The sequence below is a fragment of the Haplochromis burtoni genome, unplaced genomic scaffold (genome assembly GCF_018398535.1).
Source record: "Haplochromis burtoni strain Fernald_Lab_line unplaced genomic scaffold, NCSU_Asbu1 Contig_69, whole genome shotgun sequence".
Classification (NCBI taxonomy): Eukaryota; Metazoa; Chordata; class Actinopteri; order Cichliformes; family Cichlidae; genus Haplochromis; species Haplochromis burtoni.
In genome coordinates, this window is record NW_024582430.1 from 583,459 (window position 1) to 603,969 (window position 20,511).

General features: G+C 47.8%; 2 protein-coding genes across 2 annotated transcripts in view; one reads left to right on the forward strand and one right to left on the reverse strand.

The window, feature by feature from the left end:
* LOC102313950 (AP-2 complex subunit alpha-2) overlaps nucleotides 1-11,062 on the reverse strand; it is a gene marked incomplete in the record, with an annotated part of 16,893 nt that extends 5,831 nt beyond the window's left edge. Inside the window, 17 exon segments of the mRNA XM_005924011.3 lie at nucleotides 716-805; nucleotides 944-1,026; nucleotides 1,774-1,910; nucleotides 2,284-2,448; nucleotides 2,544-2,775; nucleotides 3,036-3,133; nucleotides 3,663-3,845; nucleotides 3,929-4,066; nucleotides 4,225-4,393; nucleotides 5,036-5,186; nucleotides 5,282-5,390; nucleotides 5,472-5,573; nucleotides 5,697-5,826; nucleotides 6,754-6,947; nucleotides 7,933-8,075; nucleotides 8,881-8,949; nucleotides 10,836-11,062. Coding sequence (XP_005924073.2) covers nucleotides 716-805; nucleotides 944-1,026; nucleotides 1,774-1,910; nucleotides 2,284-2,448; nucleotides 2,544-2,775; nucleotides 3,036-3,133; nucleotides 3,663-3,845; nucleotides 3,929-4,066; nucleotides 4,225-4,393; nucleotides 5,036-5,186; nucleotides 5,282-5,390; nucleotides 5,472-5,573; nucleotides 5,697-5,826; nucleotides 6,754-6,947; nucleotides 7,933-8,075; nucleotides 8,881-8,949; nucleotides 10,836-10,902 — 2,260 coding nt within the window.
* A 3,115-nt stretch (nucleotides 11,063-14,177) lies between these two features.
* The window catches only part of LOC102314239 (tryptophan 5-hydroxylase 1), a 10,243-nt gene continuing 3,909 nt past the window's right edge, over nucleotides 14,178-20,511 (forward strand). Inside the window, exons 1-5 of the mRNA XM_005924012.3 lie at nucleotides 14,178-14,714; nucleotides 14,864-15,047; nucleotides 15,135-15,235; nucleotides 15,312-15,379; nucleotides 15,467-15,663. Of these exons, the coding sequence (XP_005924074.1) occupies nucleotides 14,559-14,714; nucleotides 14,864-15,047; nucleotides 15,135-15,235; nucleotides 15,312-15,379; nucleotides 15,467-15,663 (706 nt within the window). The 5' untranslated portion in view covers nucleotides 14,178-14,558. The remainder of the gene's footprint in view (nucleotides 14,715-14,863; nucleotides 15,048-15,134; nucleotides 15,236-15,311; nucleotides 15,380-15,466; nucleotides 15,664-20,511) is intronic.

The window sequence follows — 20,511 nt, forward strand, 5'->3', positions numbered from 1 at the left end:
AACTTGCAGCTGGATTTTATTCTTTTTAAACGCAGGACGTTACGGTTCAGGCCCCCGACACAAACACTAACACCAAAGATTTAACGTGCGAGCGCATGACGTCCAACTCGTCTGCTCTGGTGTTTCAGTCTGCTCCACTCAGAGGTCAGCTTCATGCTATTGTAATTATAAACCTGCTCCCTGTTACTCTCGGCCGTGATGATGTGAGTGCACAGACACACAGTACAAACAGAGGACTGGTAGTAAACATGCATCAGCTTCCACAGCTCTGATGGAACAGGAAGTTCAGCGGGTATCTCACAGTCAGTTTCACCCACCGGGACGTCTTTGATCGCTCTGGAGATATTCTGATGTCACAGCATTTTAAATCTGCTCTGATTGGGTTTTCCTGCACTTTGGAGGCCGACGTTTGTTTTTCTGAACTTGTTTCAGGGGGGCGCGGTCGTCACAGGACACCACGCCCACAGACACAGAGATGCTAAAGAATCGGATGCATTTCTGTAGAAAACAGAATATAAATATTTAAAGAGGGTCTCGTCGCCTCTGCTCGGCTGTACTCGCCACCTGGGTCATGATGTTAAAGTTTCCCAACCCTCTCCAGCGCCGCCTCGGCCCCCGAGTGGTTTTCTGAGTCGTGCAGAGCTGAAGTGGGAGCTCCTCGTGCTCCGGTTTGCTGTGCTGAAGCAGAATTACGAGGTTTGTCATGAAAGGATATGAGACTTGAGTGCGTCGCTGCTGCTCACTGAGGAGGAGAAGCTGAGGAACTGGGTGGACGTCTTGTTTCCATAGAACACATACATGCGACCTGCGAGGGTGACCGTCAAAGTCAGGCAGCAATAATAACAAAGCTTCACAGAAAAAACAAAGATAACGAGATTTTAGCCTGAGTCTGGCAGGAGGAGGTTGTGCTTTTTAAACCTCGATTTAACGAGCGGCTGCTCACCGAGGTTCTGCCGGTACTCAGACTTCAGCCCGATCTGTAACAGCTGGTTCTCGTAGATCACGCCGTTGTTCTTACAAACAAACCTGGAAGAAGGAAAACGTGACGACAGTTACACAAAGGAAACGTCTGTGTGAAGAAGAGACATCATCGTGAGGCCGAGCACGGCGGTAAAGCTCGGCCACGCCCACAGGTTTAGCGATCTGTTCATTCACTTCATCTTGTGCAGATCTCAGAGTGGCCACTGGAATGACTCGCATCACTAACAACGAGGAACGACGGCGTACAGAGGTAAACGCGGCATTCGGTGATGTCAGAGGCTAACCTCCTGTCAGGCCGTGCATCCCGCTGCTGCAGAGAGCGGGATGCACGGCACTGCAAAGAAACCTGCGGCAGTTTGTATGTTGAGAGTTTCACACCGTCTGGTTCAAGGTGTGCAAACAGCAGGCGTGACACAGCTTCACACACACAGCCGAGGTCACGTGCAACCTGCCTGCTTCACACAACACTCGCAACACGACACTTTTATGTCACGTTACACGGGCATCCTCGTGGACGACTCTGCAGCGCTGTGAGAGCGGCGTGAGCACCTCCATCGGCACACGGTCACCCTGAGGTCACACGGTAAACCCAAGAGCTCAGTCTCGGTCTCTACAGGCCTCAGTTAGCATGAGAAAGGTCAAAGTTCATGGCTGTTTGCAAAGCTGCAGCAGTGGTCAGCCTTCAGACAGCTGTGCATGAACCAACGCTGCAAACCTGAACGCGCTGCAGCATCGCTGAGACGAGACAGACTCACAGAAACATCAGTGCAGGTCACTGCAGCTGAACCTCACCTGGGGAAGTTCTCCTCCGATACGTCTGTGGCTGCAGGAGGGGCGGAGCTCTCGGAAAACACGTCGATGAGCAGATTGGCTCCTGATGAGGGGGCGGAGTTTAGATTCAGGACATCCGTAAAAGAGTGGGTGGAGCTCTGGAAGACAGATACCAGCAAACAAAGTGAGAACAGGTGGAGGTGTGAACTACACCCTCCTGCCAGGTTGAATCTCTGCTTTCACCAATGAATCGATTCACAGCTGATCGAGCAGCGCGCTCATCAGTGCAGCTACTGTTTACCAAGTCAGGCTGACAGCACCATGTTCCTATCAGAGGAGGAGGGGCGGGGCCTGTCAGGAGGGAGAAGGTCATCCAACAGTGAAGAAGAAGATGGACAGAGTTTGAAGATGAAGGACGAGCTGCTAAAGGCAGCCTGTGCACGCAGACTGCAATAGCGACCTGCTGCAGGCTTTTAAACAGGTATGGGCAGATTTCACAGCAGCCAATCACAGCTCTGCATCCGTGGTTACCTTGTTCGTGGTGTCTGTGTTCTCGCTGTGCTCCGTGCTGCCGTTGACGCTGCGGCGACTATCGTCCATGTCTGGCAGTTTTCCGGGTCCTTTCTTCTTCTTCAGCTTGGCCAGAATGGAGGACTCCCTTTCCGGGAACGGCGGCATTTCCTCCAGGACGGTGGCCTGTGCAGAGAAACAGGAAGTCAGTTAGCATCAGTGCTAGTTCACGGCAGATGTCGCTACGTCGGCGGGTCTTATAGCTGCGGGGGTTAACACACCAGGATGTCGGTGCTGGCGATGCAGCTGAGCCTCAGGTACTCGACGGCTCTCTGCTGAAGCTCCACGTCTGCGTTGCGCAGCTGGCTGTCGGAGCGCAGGACGTCCTGGATGGTGGCTTTCACTTCTGGAAACAAGTTGATGAACTTGATGTACGCCGACAGCAGCAGCGCCCGAGTCGGCACAGAGCACAGGTGGAACTTGGAGTGAAGGAGATTGAACTGGACCAGAGGGCTGAGGAAGAGGAGACAGAGTCGCGGTGAAACCTGCGAGCGGTCCCGTCAGCTTCAGCAGCGACGCGTCAGCTTTACTGACAAATGACACGTTTCCTAAAGTCTGCCGGCACATTTTTCCTATTCTGTCACAAAATCGTCCAGAATGAGAGAAGAGCTCAGAAACTATTTATTATTCTTTATAATAAAAATCTCAAATAACAACGAGACCAGACAAACATCCCCTGGACTGTGATGATCAGCTGTGGGTGTGGTTTGTACCTGGAGCGCGAGTCACCAGCAATCAGGTTACCGAACTCCCCCAGGATGTACCCGCCCACCTTCACCAGGTTCTCGTGGCAGGCGGGGGCTTGCAGCGCCTGCAGGTCAGAGAGGAAGTGACTTCATGAGACGGTAGAAGACACAAACGAACCAGTCACACGGGCCGGAGACACATTCAGGATCACAGCTGCGTTCATGAAGGATTCCTTCATCCAACCGACCAATCAAAGGGCTTTAAGCCCACTCGTTTCCTCCGTGAGGACCTCAGTGTTCAATGATCGAGCCAGTTAAACTCCGTCGGTCGTATTGTGTGTGTCGCACAGCAAAATAAAACCTGATCACATGATCACAGACTGAAGCCACTCTGAACGTGTCTGCTGGGAAAAGAAGCGCGAGTTAAATCTGCGCCGTACCCCGACACGCTGCTCCCTGCAAATATAACTACACGTCACAGCAGTGCAGCCGGCAGCTACTGTGATTGGCCGGGTCGGTCCCCGTGCGACCACATGCCAAATACACCGCGCGTGAGCATGAAGCTGGCAGCGGCGCCGGCTCGACAAAGATTCACCGCAGAAGTCTTAAACAGCGGTGAGCTCTGTAGCGTTCAGGGACAGCAGCGAGGCTCACCTCAAACACGGTCTTGGCGGCGTAACCTTGGACATCGTCTCGGTTTATGACGATCTGGATGACGCGGTACCAGACCTCCTCGCTGACGTAGTCCCCAGCGATGCGGATCAGGTTCAGGATGGTGTCCACGTACCAGGTGTAGTCCACGGCGTACTTCTCTGCCAGGATGGCCACTTTGAGCACCTGAGGAAGAGAAGCCAGAGGCTGAAGACGAGCGCTCACGCCACTTAAAGCGAACGGCGAAACGTGCTGACATCACGACCCACTATCTCCTCTCTGATGGAGTAGTCGGCGGTCTCCAGGTAGCTCAGCATCTCTGCCACGATCTGCTTGGCGTTGCTGCGGTCGCACATGGCGTAGAGCAGATCCACGGCGCGCTGGCGAACACTCACATCTCTCTCTGTCTGCACGGGACACACACCAGGAAGCAAGTGTGAATTTCAAAGTAAAGGTCAGACTTATTGGCAAGACTAGTTTTTAGTGTTCAAAGGTTGAACCGAACCAAACCTTTGAGTTTTGTCCAAGTTGAGGAGGAACGGACGTCCAGCTGAGCGAGACTCACCTTCAGAGCGTTGATCACAGTCTCCATGTGTGTCTTCACGGCCTCGTGGGAAAATTCGGAGCTGGCCAGCGTGCACATGCTCTCCAACGCCAGGTAACGGAGGTTGGTTTCTCTGTGCTGGAGGAACTGGCCCAGCTGGTTACAGGCTCGTACCAACAGGGTGGGCTCGCTGGGAGACAACGGGGGACAAGCGTGAGGCTCAGATACGACACCCGAACACGATGACGTCCGAGGACGACCGGAGCTACGCGTGTCAGGAACGTGGGCCGGGCCCAGGAACCCCTCTCTACACTGCAGCACATCTGCACAGCAGCTGCTCGCTCAGCCCTCTGACATCATCTCATGTTTGTTTGTTTTTAATCTGATTTCATCACGTTGAGCTTTTTGTATATTTTTACTTTGTACATTTAAATTTGAACATTTTAAAATGTTAAATATTTCAGTGTAACTTACTGAGCTCATTATATTCTGTTTTTTAACATTTAACTTAAATTAGTACTTTTAATTTATTACTTACTGACTTTGTGTTTGAGTTAAATTTGTACTCACTGAGCTCTTTGTTCTGGTTTCCATGGCAATGCCTTGCATTTTACACACACACCTGATTCCTGTTACATTTCGCCTCTATCACAGGTGATGGGTCTGTCTCTGCGCCCTCCCTGCGACAGACTGGCGGCCAGCCCAGGTGTTCCCGCCTCTCACCCAATGACAGCTGTGCTAGGCACTGGCCCCGCCCACATGCGAAAGCAAACTGACGGATGTTTTGTTTTCTCCCCCACACTTGGGGATAAACAAAGCGTGTATGACCTGCCTGTCATGGTGGATGATGAGGGCGATGGCTTCAAACAGAACGGCGTTCTTGGCGTTGGAGTGTTGGACCTTCTTGGACTTCGGAGGTTCCTGGGCTTTATTGAGGATGGTCTCTAAACACTCGGTGAGACGACTTCTCAGCGCGGCGTCCTCTGCAAAGAAAACCAGACGCCTCAAGCCCCGTCGCCACGGTTACGCCTCTCAGACCTTTACTTATTCGTGGTGGACTAACGCGTGTGTGCCGTACCTGGAGGAGGGTAGCACTGCAGCAGGCGCAGCAGTTTGACGGACAGCCACGGGGCAGCCACAAAGTAGTACGTGTAGTCCTGCAGGTCGATGGACGCCGACGTCACGATCTAAACAAACAGGAAGGAGATTAACGTCCCCGCTGGTTTATGATTGAGCCGAGCGACGCGAAGAGTCACACGGACACCCACCCTGCTGAGCCGGGCCACCGCCAGTGACACGGAGGTCTTAAAGTCATCCGGATTCTTCTGGGCCAGAGTGGTGATGAGGCTGGTGGCTGCTGTCACCACGCCCTGAAATAAAGGAAGGCAGAGTCAGCGTTTCAGGGCGGGGTTTAAACTACGGCATCACATCGATCAGCTCGTTCTCACGATAAATATAAGTATTTAGCTCGCCACGAGGAGGCGGAGTCTCACCAGGTGCTGATCGTTCAGCAGATGGACGACCCGTGCGGTCCATTCGCCCATGGGCACGAGGTCGGGCGACGTCCTGTTGAGCCGTAACAGACAAAGAGCTGCGCTCTGCTTCACGCTGTCCATCGTGTCCCTGAGAGAAGCAACGGCGACACGAGTTCACCAAACAGGAAGAAAACCAGCAGCGAGCAGCCGAGGACACGCCCACATTACCCATTGGTAATCAGACTACATCAGATTACACAGGCTTAGACCTACAGTCTGCTCAGACTGTTCACACCAGCTCTGTGTTATTTCATTAAGCTGATGCACCACGATCGCTGTTTTCTTGTCGTTCACTCGCGAGCTTGTTCCCAGTAAAAATCTGATCCGTCGCTTCCAGTCTGGCCCAGAAGGAGGTTTGCAATTTTTTTGCTGTTCTTTGATTTGTAACTGATTTCTGTTGCATCACACTGGCCCCACTTCCCTGTCAGAGTATCCCTCCTCCAAGAACTAGTTCCCCGATTAAGTGTCGACTGTGGGCTGAGGCCCAAACAGAACATCAACATGTGTGTTTCAGTCTGAACACGAATCCTCATCTATAACGTCGCTTTTAAGGGTTGTTTCCGGAAACGTTTACCAAAGTGCCGACGGCCCGTAACAGCCGCTCGTTTTACTGGATGGAGGTCGAGTGCTGACTCCAGCTGCGAGTGAGGAGACAGCTGTCTGTAATGACTGGAAGGATGGAGATGTGCGTGTGTGGTTATTCATCCGCCTGCTCATCTGTTTCACGGCCTGTTACCCACACACTGGCCTGTGGATCGTCACTGTGTAATGAGGTCGGCTTTATTAATGTGTAATGAGTGACGGCGCTGCGCTTCAGGCCACAGCAGTCAATCTCAGATAATGTCAGGTTGGATTTGGTGCCTTACAAACCGCTGCTGCAACAATCTACATAATTGACGTCGTATTTCTCACGAGCGCCCACAGCTGACCCTGAACCAGGTTCACGACCAACACAAACAAACTGATATTAAAGGACTTTGAGCCGCTCGGAGCTAAAACGTGTTTAAGAACGAACCTGGCCACTAAGACTCTGGGAATCTCCGAGGCGAACGCCTCCGCCATCTCTCTGCTGCCCACGTTGGCGATGCAGTGCAGGGCCAGGTTCATGAAGGTGGGGTTGCGGCTGGCGAGGTCGTTTTTGATGCCGTTGTTGATGAGGCGGATCAGGTCGCTGTTGGAGTTGACCAGCACTGAGATGAAGAGGTAACCCTGAAAGGAGGAGACACGGCAAAGGTCACGTGACGGGATATTCTTTCTCTCTCTGACTCTGGAAATCCACAAACACACACAGCAGAGCCGGAGCGTCAGCACCACCCACACGGAGCAGCTGGAGGCGTGGCCTCTGTTACCAAAACATCAGCTGATCCCAGCGACTCTCGAATCGGCTTCCCTGACGATCATCATCATTTATCAAACTCATGTTAGTCTCGAGCTTAAAGTATTTTTACTGGATTACTCGTGTAACTGAACAGTCGTTGAGGCTTTGGAGGACGCCGTGCTGTGACAATGATCCGCCTCCACACGCTCACTCATTTCCTTTAAGGAAACAAAAAACTGATCAATGAAATAAAACTGATCAGAAGCTGATTAACGACAGCTACCCCACGTCAGGGTCGCAGAGATAACAATTTACGTTTGCAGTAAATTTACATTCTTCCGTCACACTTTAAGTGGAGTCTGGTGAGGTCCTACACAGTGAGTTTATAGCCTGCAGCTCCGCCTCCAGCGACTCAGCAGGAAGGATGCCCGCCAACAGCTCTGAATCTCAGCACAGACCCTCAGAGACGCTCGGAGAGCTCAAGTCAAAGGCAGCTAGCTCTGTCTGACCCAGAGATACGACCACAGCGAGTGTGGGCTTCTAGAGACGGGACAGGTGGAAAGCTGGAAATACAATCTAGTCTCTCGGAGCTGAAATGATTTGAGCCGATTCACGTCACTCTCATCCAGAACACTGTTGGTAAAGTTGTTATTACACAGTTATTACTGCCTGCTTCATTAGAGGTTAAAAAAACCCAAAAAAAAAACCACCAGGACGCCGCGAAAGGGAAACGAGCGGCACTGCAATAAAAACATTTGGAACAAATGTGTTTATCAACCCAGAAACAGAGACCACAGAGCGGCGTGAGGGGGCGGTCCTGACGCTCTCGCACGTGATAACCCTGAAACATGGCGGCCGAGCAGCTCCGACACTCACGATCTGCTTCTCCGTGTACTTGTTGGAGCTCAGGAGGTTGACGGCCTCCATGTGCCCGAAGTCGATGTCATGGCCCAGAAGGAAGATGAAGAGCAGCTTGCAGACATACTTCTTTTTACTGTAGCCATCCAACGCCTTGTCTCCTGCGCACACACACACACACACACACAAGCACGCACACACACTTTAATGTCTATGTGATAAACAGCAGCATTTTATTCCAAACAGCTGAGGCTCGGAGGGGAAAGCAGGTGGACTTTGTCTGATTCAAATCTAGTCAAATAATCCAAACCCAGTGAGAGTGGGAGGTTCAGGATCGGCAGCAGTGCAACATCAAACACACACAATAATGTGTGTATGTGTTAGTCCCCATAGGGAAATAGTTCCTCTGCATTTAACCCATTCACCCAGTGAAGCAGTGGGCAGCCTACAATGCAGCGCCCGGGGAGCAGTGTGTAGGGACGGTACCTTGCTCAGGGGCACCTCAGGGTAGCCGTTCAGTGGAGTTGAACCCCCGACCTTCCGATCATGGGGCCACCACGCTACCTACTGAGCTATCCCTGCCCCGCAATCTTTATTTTTGCATGACTGGGCTTTTATTCAGTGTTTGGAAACGTCATCATCAAATAAAACTGAAGAAAGATTGTTTTACGCCAGCCTCAGTACTTCATGGATAAGGAGCACAGTTGCAGAGACATGTGGACACAGTGGAAAGGCCTGAATGCCGGGTGGAGAGGGCGGAGAGGAGGCGCTATGTGGACACTCCCTGCCCGCATATCGCCTCCTCTCTGCAGCAGACTAATTATAGGCAGTGAGGAACAGGTGGCAACAGGAGAAACAGCAGCAACCAGAGAGTCAGTGAGGTTTCACAGGACAACACAAAGCAGTCGGGACAGGAAGCAGGAAGCAGGTCAGGTGACTCGGCGAGCTCGTTTCTCCATCACCTACCTTTAAATTTGGAGCGGATGTTTGCCAGCTCCTTGTTTATCCTCTTTATCTCGGCCTCTTTACTTTTACCTGCAGACAGATCAGCGTTACTCAGCATGCACAGAGCTGCGATCACTCATGAATACAACATCCTGCCTTTTTTAAAGGACCCGCCCCCGCTGAGGAACGTGGCGTCCGGGTTTAATCGCACACTACAACATAAGAGCTTCCTGATGAAGCAGTGACATCTCTTTACTTTATTATCTCCAGAAGCAGGAACCTCAGCCCGCCTGTTTTTGAAGCGTAGACCTGATGACGCAGCAGGATCACCCAGAGCTAATCCTCCCCGCTTCCTGCTCCTTTCTCGCTCTGTTGTGACCAAAACCTCCAAATCGAACATCACGCTTTGTTCAGTAAGCCCCGAAACCAGCGGCTGAGACCATAAACCATCATCAGTGTTTACTGAGCTCAGATCAGCTGAGCCGGAGCCTCTTTTTCTCACAGACTTCCATCCAATCAGACTTCTCTCTGCAACCGCAGGAGTCGCCCCCTGCTGGATGGTTTAAGACACTTCTGTGTCAGATTTACCTTTCAGCTAAATCCATCTTGATGTACAGTCTCTGATTGTGACAGTAGGAACATTTTTCATGTGCTTTGTTGTGAAGAACGTGATTTATAACCTGATGAGCGTTCGCCAACATCTCACATTGACCGGATAATAAGAGGTGAAGGGAGCAGAGTGGCTGTGGGAGCACTCACTGACAGCCTGTGCGAACACAGAGGGCCTGAATCAACTGCACTATCAAATACAGAAGGCTTATTTTGAACTGTGAATCACAGTAAGCTGCTGTGGTGGATTCAGAATAAGTCACCCTGAAACGCCAGCATGAACAAACCCAGCAGAGCAGCAGCAGCCGGACGCTGCAGAATAAAATCAGTCAGGACGGTTTGTGTCGGGGCAGCAACAGGAAGCTCTGAGGCCGCGTTCCTGTTTTCTCACCCAGAACACTAACGTGCAGTTCTGCAACACCGTCACCTACAACAGCGGCTTTATTTATACAACACCACCTCACAACAACAGCCATCTCTGGGTTTATACTGTAGGTAAGGACCCAACAATAACACAAACACAATATAAAAGATACTTCCTATCAAAATCTCACAGGGGACCAGAGGAAAAGGCTGTAAGGCACCACGTGGGTGAAAGTCACCTGACTTTAGTGTTTCAGGGTCAAGGTCAGGGGTCAGAGTTGTCACAGAGTGTAAGGATGCTGAAAGAGGCCAAAAGCCACTGGACTGGTCATCGTGCAGGTATCGCAGAGCCGTACCGTCACACAGCAGCTGGTTCAGTTACTGTAGCTGTAACTCGTTCCCACGACCAGCAAACAGAAACACGGGAACTGTCTACCTGCCTCGTCTCACCTTTCCTGTGCACCTGCCCACTAACACGGACACACTCTCATTTCAAGCTTTTATTTAACCCGCTGCTGGTTTTCTCTAACCCCCCTGGAGAGCAGCACCGCCTCCTCTCGCTCTTTCGCGAGTACTCAGATTACCGTTTTGCGTTACTTTTTGCGATTAACGTTAATTCCAGCTAACGCCAGCTGAGGCGGTGGACCGGAGACTTTACACACCGACTTTTACGACCTGCTAAGGCGGCACTGAGCCGCTCATGTTGGCCTGATAAAGCAGCTCACGCAGTTAAAAAGTGACGGTTTGGTTATCTCCCCACGGCGGCCCACGCCCTTTGACACGGTGACGTTAGCAGCTAGCAGCTAGCGATGATTAGCCGGGGAGGCTTGAGCGCTGGGCGGGAGTTTATCCCACTTTAACGGGGTAAATGTGTCCAGAACGAGGGCGGCAGGGGCGGGAAACTGACCCCGGGCTCGAAGTCCCCCACCCGGGCGTGTTCCCTGAGGTCCCCGCGGTACAGAGGCTAGCCGTGCCTAGCTGCGGGGTGAAGGAGACAAACTCACAGTTCCTGATGTCGGAGATGAACACGGCCAGTCCGCGCATCCCGTCCCCTTTAGACACCGCCGGCATCCTCTCCGCTGCTGGGGGGCTTCAGCTGACCCGGACAACGCGCTGCTCGAACTCTGAACTCTGTCTGTGGAACCGCCGCTGCGAGCACCAGGAGCCCCGACATATGACCGAGACAGGAACCAGACGGGCCGCGTCCCCTTCAGCGCGGAAACGCCCTGTTCCAGCCTCCTAAGGCGGGCCGCGTCCCAAACATGTTCGCTTTACCCACTCAACTGAGTGAACGCACCCGGCCCAGTCCTCACCTTTCAGCGGCCCAGAACATCTGGAGCATGAGCACCGAGGACGGGAGAGCTCCCAGATGTTTGGGAGACTGCTGTCTTCACACTCAGTCTTTTTTATTAAAACTTTTATTCATTTTTTCAGTTTACACATTTGATATGTTGTGACTTGCATTCTGTTTTTATGTACTTTTATAAACCCCCCAACTTCTTTGTAATTGACGTTATGACATCAAGACAAACAGCTGGGTTATAAGGCGGAGATTCATCTTTTGATGAATTTCTGGAGGCCCTGTGACAGACTGGCGACCCGTCCTGGACGTACCAGGCCTCCCGCCCTGTGGTAGCTGGGATAGGCCCCAGCGCCCACACAAACCTGAATCGGATAAGTGGAAGAGAAATGATGGATGAATTTCTGAAATTTGATAAGCATATCGATGAATTAATGAGGACACTGTCTAAATAATTGGCTCATTTTTCAAACTGAGAGACTTCCTTCTGTGTGAAGCTCTTCTTCTTCCTGTCTCTATTTGAGCCTCAGTTAAACTGCAGTGATGTCTATGGTGGAACATGTGTCTTAGTTATGTGGAGTAATTACAGACTTTCCAAATGAAAGTGACAAACAGTCCGAGACACGTCATGGTCCAAACGTTTGGAGCTGGCTGGACAAAACCTTTCACACAGCCAGTGTAATTATGGACTCGTGTCTCTGCACTGATACAGGCTCAGTCCTAAAACCGTACACTTCTCAGGCCTTCACAGTTCTCACTAGTTTTCGCTTGAATTACACACTCTGATTGTTTTATTCCGTTATTCCTCAGGTGCTGGTCTGCAGCGTTACTGGGCCTTAGCATCTTTGGAGTAATTTTGGGATATTTTTAGAGTCGGCTTTGCATTTGGATTCATGCTGGAAGTTATATTTGTATTTCATGTGCACTATTTCATTCATGTGAATGAAGATCAGTGCGTAACAAGGTAAAGCAGTAAAAAAAACGAGCCTGCACAGAAACACATACAGCATCAGCAGACAGTGCTGCACAAAGGCCTGGGCTCTCTAATCGCATAAACAGACAGTAGATGGATCACACTCTGAGTCTGACTCTCATTAAGCTTTTCAAAGAAGCAGCATCAGACTCAGATCTGCAGCCCAGAAAATCATGGCTGCAGTTAGCAGCAAACCCGCATCAGTGACGTTCATCTCAGAGGGCTGCTGAGGGTCACGTCCGGCCGTAAATGTGTTTAAATACGCCAGGCCTCATGTGGAGCCTGCTGGAGTCAGGCTGCAGTTTTAGACAAAATTAGAGAAGCAGATAGAGACTTCCTGTCTCTCGCTATAACTACAATTACTCGTTATAGACGGACTACATGGCCAATGTGAGCTACCCCCCGTATGAGGTTATGACCACGTGCAACCGAACATGTGATGAAACCTTTGGTGGAAACTTCTAACTCACAGTGTAACCTTTGTTTTTTTGTGTAAAACAAAGTGCTCTGCCAAAAGCATTCCCTCACCTGTCCAAATCATTTCACTCAGGTGTTTCAAATCAAGCACCTCGGCATGCTGACGGCTTCTACAAACATTTGTGTCGCTCTCAGGAGCTCCAGCATGATGCTGCGATAAGATGCCACCTGTGCAAAACGTCCGCTGGTAAAACTGAAGTTGCTCTTTGTTGGAGAAAAATAAAGAAGAATTTGGTTCAGTTTGAATAACTAAGGCTTCGGTTCCACAGGTGACTCAGACCCGCCCTCTGTTTTCTGACAGAGGTGATGTCCTGAGCGATGACTCCTGATCACGAGATCCAGTTGATAGGTTTTGAAGTCTTATCAATAAAAAGCTGTGACGGCTCGCTTTACAGTCCTTTTGCAATATTATTATCAGTGTCTGCTCACACTGACTGGTCGCGCCGAGTCTTATTATCTGGGTAAAATAAAACACTGATACAGATTTATAGTTTGTTTCCCCTCCTTACACTGTAGTTACACGTGACTATAGGGATCTTGTCTGTATTAGAGTATACGAACCCCTGTAGCTCAGGAGGTAGTTCGACCCCCGCCTGGCCCGCATGCCTTTGGGCTACTAACCCTAAGTTGCTGTCTGACCCATCAGAGTATGGATGTGTGTGAATGTCAGTAAGCACTTAAAATCATAGAAGAAGGTGAATGTGACGTGTTGTATAGAGCGCTCTGAGTACTCTGGGAGAGTAGAGAAGTGCTGTATAACAATCAGTCCATTTACCTCCTGAAAGATCAAAACTAACCTGCTGAATATGTAAAAAAAATTAATATTAAAACAGGACTGAACAAAAAATGATGGTAAACTTTCAAAAAATAGAACCATAAATATAATTTCTGCATTCATAACCAGAAGTTTCTTTAAAATGACTCAACAGCGTCTCCAGGTTCACCTCAGCTGTCTGCACCCGAGAGTACTGTGTAACTAGAGTCCAGGACAGGAGGTCAGGATACTGATAATACTCTGCTCTTTAAAGTATTTGTTACTTAAAAAGATTTTGTGTGTTTTCTGTCTTATAAATAATTCTTTTATTTTGTCCCGTGGCTAATCACCGCATAAAAACACAGTCAGCAAACAGACAAACAGGAATCTCTTCATTCCCACGTTTACAGCATTTAGGGTTCAACTGTCTTCATTTGTAACAGAAGAGAGAAGAGCAGGAACCAACAGCTGCAGCTCAAAGTGATTTCTGTGAGTTCAGTGAAAGAAAGCAAAGTTTGCTGTCCTCTATGATGCAGCCTTTAACGTTAACATGTTGGATACTCATTAATTCAAATACTTGCAACATAATTTGTTCTCTCTCCATTCAAACTGTAACTATGTTATCAGTTTGATTTAGATACATGTGAGTGTTTCAGGTACTGAAAATATAATATGTATAACCTGGGACTTTATATTACAGTCATACGCTTCTATTGTTATAACTAATAAGGGATGTTAATCCTGACACAGTGTCAATTAAAATGTGTCATAAATACAGTAAATATTGAATTCATTGTACACAAACAGTACACAGTACTATAAACCGGTTGCCATGAAGCAAACAGTAAGTCGTTCACAGTTACTGTAAAGTTCATGCGTTCGTGTATTTTAAAGGACGGTTACAGTAACACTTTATCGTCACGTTGACTCAACAATAAGTGAACAGGTGGTGACGTGTCAAGGCGTCGTGTGTTGTGATGTATATGGCGTGATGCTGATCTTCCTCCTGATGAACATCCATCTCTGGAGCGCCCTCCCCTCTGCTGCAGCTTCATAAAGGCAGCAGCCGCCGTGCAGAGTGACAGAACAGCCGGAGACTCATCCTGTCACGACCTTCACGTCGTACTCCTACCAGACGACTCTCTGATGCAACCAGTGCCAAAGCAAGCTTACTGAACCATCACTATCAATTTCATATTTGTATCGCTGAAATCCAGAGAAGCATGTACGCCAGGAAGTCAGAAGGAAAGGAGCTTCGCAGAGGAAGGTCTTTGGACAACAGGACCGTCTCCAGCAGCTTTGGGAGAGGCTCGACAACCATCATATTCACTCTGAAAAACGAAGTCGGTGGTCTTATAAAGGCACTGAAACTTTTCCAGGTGAGGTTTCATTTTCTTTATGTTGACACAGATATGGTGTTTTCTGAGGATGCGTGTGACTGGCCAGGAATGAATGTGATCAGAAGCTTTTACAGCATCTTCTTTGGGTGTGTGTGTGTTTGTGTGTGTTTGTGTGTGTTTGTGCGCAGGAAAAACACGTCAACCTCATCCACATCGAGTCCCGGAAGTCCAAACGAAGGAATTCAGACTTTGAGATCTTTGTGGACTGCGACACCGACCACGAGCAGTTCAAGGAGCTCACCGAGCTGCTCAGGAAGCACACGGACATCGTGGAGATCTCGCCGTTCGACGGCTCCGCTCTACCCGAGGACGGTACACCTTGTCGTACTTTGACTAAACAGTAGCTGTGATAGGAATGAGTTATTTCACAGGTCTGCGTGTGTCTTGACTGTGTTTCAGATGTGCCCGGTGTGCCGTGGTTCCCCAAGAAGATCTCAGACTTGGACCTGTGTGCAAACAGGGTTTTGATGTATGGCTCTGAACTTGATGCAGATCATCCGGTATGTGCATCATCGGACAGAGCTCTGAAATGTAGCGTGAACTCGGTAACCGACTGAGGTTTTGCTGTTCCTGCAGGGATTTAAGGACAACATATACAGAAAACGAAGACAATATTTTTCTGATTTGGCTGTAAACTACAAACAGTGAGTTCCTCTTATGGATGTTTTCATTAATGAAGTTAATAATAAAAACCTAGAAGGGCTTTCATCCTTTAACTCCGTCTCTCACAGCGGTGAGCCCATCCCTCGTGTGGACTTCACTGCAGAGGAGGTGCGTACCTGGGGCGTGGTGTTCAGGGAGCTCCACAAGCTGTACCCGAGCCACGCCTGCAGGGAGTACCTGAAGAACCTCCCACTGCTGACCAAGTACTGCAAATACAGCGAGGACAACATCCCCCAGCTGGAGGACGTCTCGCACTTCCTTAAAGGTAACCGTCAACAGTGTTGGTCAAGTTACTTGGAAAAGGGACCATTAACTAATTCCTGATTACGTCTCCAAAAGAGTAATCCTGTTACTCTACTGATTACTTATTTTCAAAAGTAATTCATTACTTAGTTACTTTTAAAAAACACGATACACAACCTGAATAGGTAATAAAGCGACGTTTCAGCCCAATTCTATTTTTTCTGCATAATCCATCATATAAAACTGAATCTAATGAAAAAGTCTCTTAAAACGTGTCTTATTAGTTTGAATCTTTAACTTTATGCATCAAGGAAAAATCAAATCGTATGCAGCTGTCTTTGACTTGAAGAAATGTGTTTAACATTTAGACCTATTTTCTGCACATTCCAGCATTTAAAATAAAATAATTGTTTTGTGTTTACACTCTTTCAAATAGATGCAAGTAAAACAAAGCAGAAAATAAATAAAATCAAAAACTTAGCAGCACTGAGTCCTGTCGCTCTTAAATCTATTTTCCCGTGTTTAGCAGGAGTGGTGCGGGTGGAGGTTTGCCTGGTGCAGGTGTGCCTCAGCAGTCATGCCAGCATGCTCGGTACTTGCTCAGAAGTTTAGGGTTTCATTTTCCCACGCAGAGTGCACAGCAGACGCAGTAATGTGAGTACTTCCACGCTTTAAATGCTGCACGGTCGTACTCTCTCCCGCACTGCACATTATCCATTGTTGAACTGCACATGTCTGTTACCACGAACTAATTACTTTTTTGCAATAGTAATCCCTTACTTTACTCGTTACTTTAAAAAGTAATCGGATTACAGTAATGTGTTACCTTAACGTGTTACTGCCCATCGCTGACCGTCAAATGCAAGCCAGGGCTCTAGACTAACTTTTTGTCACGGTTGCACTGGTGCGCCTAACTTTTTTTCTTAGTGCTGCAGTCTCTCAGTGCAAAATTTGGGCGCTTAACACTTTTTGGGGGGAAATTCAGTCCATAGAGACACTATTGATTTGTAAATGATTAACTAACAATCTTGTCAACACAAAGTTCTTTATTTGAAGCACATTTCTACCAGAAAGAGAAGTTACTGAAAAACTGCTTGTGCTTAAAGTGCGTTGGTTCTCTTTGGTAATGTTGTGGACAATGTTAAACTTAATCATCACTCTGACGACCTGTTTGCTGCTGAAAGGCCGGGGGGAGAGGGGACACAGGGCATTTATCGCAGCATATAATGTGTTTCTGGACACACTGCTGCTTTTTCAGCGCTCAGGGGTTGATGGCACCGTGTCAGAGCTGGCTATGAATTTCAGACAGATCAGACAGAGACATAACAAAAAAGTTATCAATCGTTCTTTTCATCTTTTTTATTACCCACAGCTACATCCACTCTGTCGGGCCTAGGCTGCTCACTAAGGTTGGGTATCATCACTGATTTCTATAATCCATTCGATTCCGATTCACGAGGTCCTGATTCGATTCAGTTTTGCCTCAGACAGTCAGAAACATTATAATTCTGATCATTTATTATAAAATTATGCAATATGGGTAATAAGCGAATGAATAACGCAAAAATTTAGATTTGAGATGGGAAACTGTTCTTGAAGTACACACAGAGAGAGAGAGAGCTGTGCATGAAGTGTGATTTTATCGTGGTGGAAGCAAAACAGCAAAAGTCAGAGAAGATGTTTATCAACTGATGATGTTTATGACGATGACGTTTATCAAATGTGAAGCGTAGTTTGATCTTCTTTTGCTGCTGCTTCAGTGAATTTTGGTTGGAGAGACACAAAACCTGCAGCTCAGAATTGAGCACAAAAAAGACGTAAACACAAAGCGCGGACCGGCCGATGCATCAGGATCAGTGAGCTGTCGGCTTTCAGCCCCGACGGCGTGTCCGTGTACGGGCCATCGGGTGAGAAAGCCGAGAAAGAGAAAGCTGATTCTGATGCGTCGGTCCGCTCTGTGTTTACGTCTTTGTGTGGAATCCGTGTACCTGCTCTCATTTACTGTTTGGTGGTTGTTGAAATAGTTTTGTGAGCTTTATCGCTTTATTCAAGCCACTCACCTCTCTCTATCTAGTGATGTGCGAATCATGAACGAATCGTTCAATACTCGAGAATCACTTTACTGACTCGTGAATCATGATTCACAAAATGCCAACTGACTCACTGACTCATCCCTGTTGCTGTTAGCAAACTAATATCATTAGTAGAAATATATGTAACCGACGACAAGGGATGAGTACACGGGGCAAAGAAATAATTGATCATTTATTTATTACATGAGTTAAAAGTACAAATTCCCAGTCGTTTCCAGACAGGACTTACAACACATCCTGCTGATATCCCAGCTGCACACGAGACTTACCACACAAACTGTGCGAAATAACACTACAACCCGTCACACCCCGCTTAGCGACACTGCAATCGTGGCACACACTGCAAACAATTCGGGTCTCAGCGCAGCTGGGAATCGGTGCTCTGTATGGCCTGTGATCTGGGAGATAAAGGGAAGTGGCACAAACAATTAAAATAAATGAAAAACAAAAGAGAGGTTAGTCCGCCCTTACAAAACTTACTCTCAATCGATAACCGCCTCTACGGCTGGACGGACTAACCAAAACAAAATTACAAATCAATCAAAAGACCAAAAAAAGGACAGCAGAGACAGCACAGCTGAAAAACAAACAACATTATCAATTAAAATATTACCCAATAAAATAACAATTTCATAAAACCATTCAAAATCATGAAGCTAAAACAAACACTCAATATACCTACAATATTGATCAGTTTCCCTGCGCGCAGTCAATCTAGGGCTTGATCAATTCTTCTATTAAAATTCGTGGTCACACTAAAAAAGTCCAATGACACATTAAAAATAGGCACATGCAAAAGCAAAAGATCCAAACAAAAGTGGCAAAAGTCTCTTACCGACAGTATACCCACTCGCACCTGAGTGAATTAATTGCCTCTGGTTTTTTCCACAGAAGGGCGTTGACTTCACCCCACACACCCACTACCTTTTCACAGCTCTTCAGCCAATCACCTGGCAGAGAGCAACAAACTGCCAGGTGACACTTGTTACATATATCTAACTTATAATTAAAATTGTGGGGGAAAAAACAACAGCCAAAAAAACATTAACTTAACAAAAACATTCCTGCTCTGAACTGGAAGAAAAAACCCTGAGTAGAAGCTCACATCAACACAATAGCTCCTCAGTTCACAGTAGCATCGCTCTGCTAACATGCTAACAGCACATTTGAGTTACTCACCCCCTCCCTTGCTGCGCTGAATCGTAGCATAAACGAATCACTCATCTTAGCAGCAGGATTTACATGAAAAGAGAAACTAATTAAGTTTCAGTGAAAATCAGTAAATTTGTTGCACTCTCTGGTCAACTGACTCAGTGACTCAAATGACTCAATGCGATTCACTTTGGTGAGTGACTCATTCAAACTCGATTCAGTAAAAAGAATCGAATTTATCATCACTATCTCTATCCACCTGCACTCTCAACTGGATCACGGCCAATCAGAGAGGTCCCGCCCCTGGCTATCTCTGATTGGTTTAGACCACGATAGAGGCATAATGTCTGTCTGTTGTTGACCACACGGAGACTTTCAGAGTTCTGCGACGTAGGATTTTTTTTAGTTGCACCATTGAAAAATGTGGTCGCACCCTAGAGCCCTGCAAGCAGTTGTTTCCAAGCTGCTGAATATCTGAGCCAAAAACAAGGAGAGTGACACCGATGTTTCCCACTGCAGCTTTCAGGCACTTTTTCTGGTTTCGCACATAATGGGCAAAACCAGTTTGATTGTTTTGGAGCCTTTATCCTTCAAGGACCTGCAGTTCAAAAAGCGCCCCTCCGACATCCAAACCCATCTGTTCTCTGATTGGATTGTTACATTTGTGATTGACATGACATTGACCAATCAGCTGAAAGGAAGAAAAATAGGGTCAAAATTCGTACTTGTAACTTGAAGCTTGAGTGCAGAGTTTCACACGTATGTCCACACACAAATTCTTTTTATACATACAAATCCTGATTTACAAGTACAAAATATTTATGACCACAATTTGAGCCCATAAACCCCACAGCAGCCATATTGTTGGTCACATGATTTCATTAAAATGCTCCAACAGCACAACCAAGGTCCAGAGATCCAGTTAGCAGACAGCTAGCAGCTACAGCCACCTGTCACCACCATCAACCTGTCAGTCAAAGAGGCCACGCCCCCAATAATGCAAACTTATAGCCTTAATACCATTTGAACATGTGAGTTATAAAATCGTCCTTAGTTATTATTAAGGGGGAATTATCTCTAGAGAACAAACAGTTTGTGTATCAGGCTGTAAACATGTTTATTTCTGCTGGAAAGTTTTAACATGGGAGTCTATGGGGACTGACTCGCTGCTGCCTCTGCTGGCCGGTACATGAACTGCAGCTGTCATGGTAACCCTAATAACCCCTCTGCCTGCGTCCTTCCTGTTTTCTGTGTGGTTTGATCTTTGTGCCTCTGTTTTATTTTGACAGTTAAGTCCTTGTTACCTTTCTGTGTTTTTACTTCTATCCTTTGTTATTTTCTCCCATCCTCAGTACCCTCAGTACCCTCATCCTGGTGCCTGAGTCTTTGTCTAATCTTACTCCTCTTCAGTTCTGGCTTTCTTATTTTTGGTTAACTGGTCATCTTTTGGTCGCTGTTTAGATTAAAGATTAAGATGGCCAGTGTGTGTGTGTGTGTGTGTGTGTGTGTGTGTGTGTGTGTGTGTGTGTGTGAGCAGAGTGCTCAGGCTTCATCATCAGGCCCGTTGCCGGTTACCTCTCCCCCAGAGACTTCCTGGCAGGCCTGGCCTTCAGAGTCTTCCACTG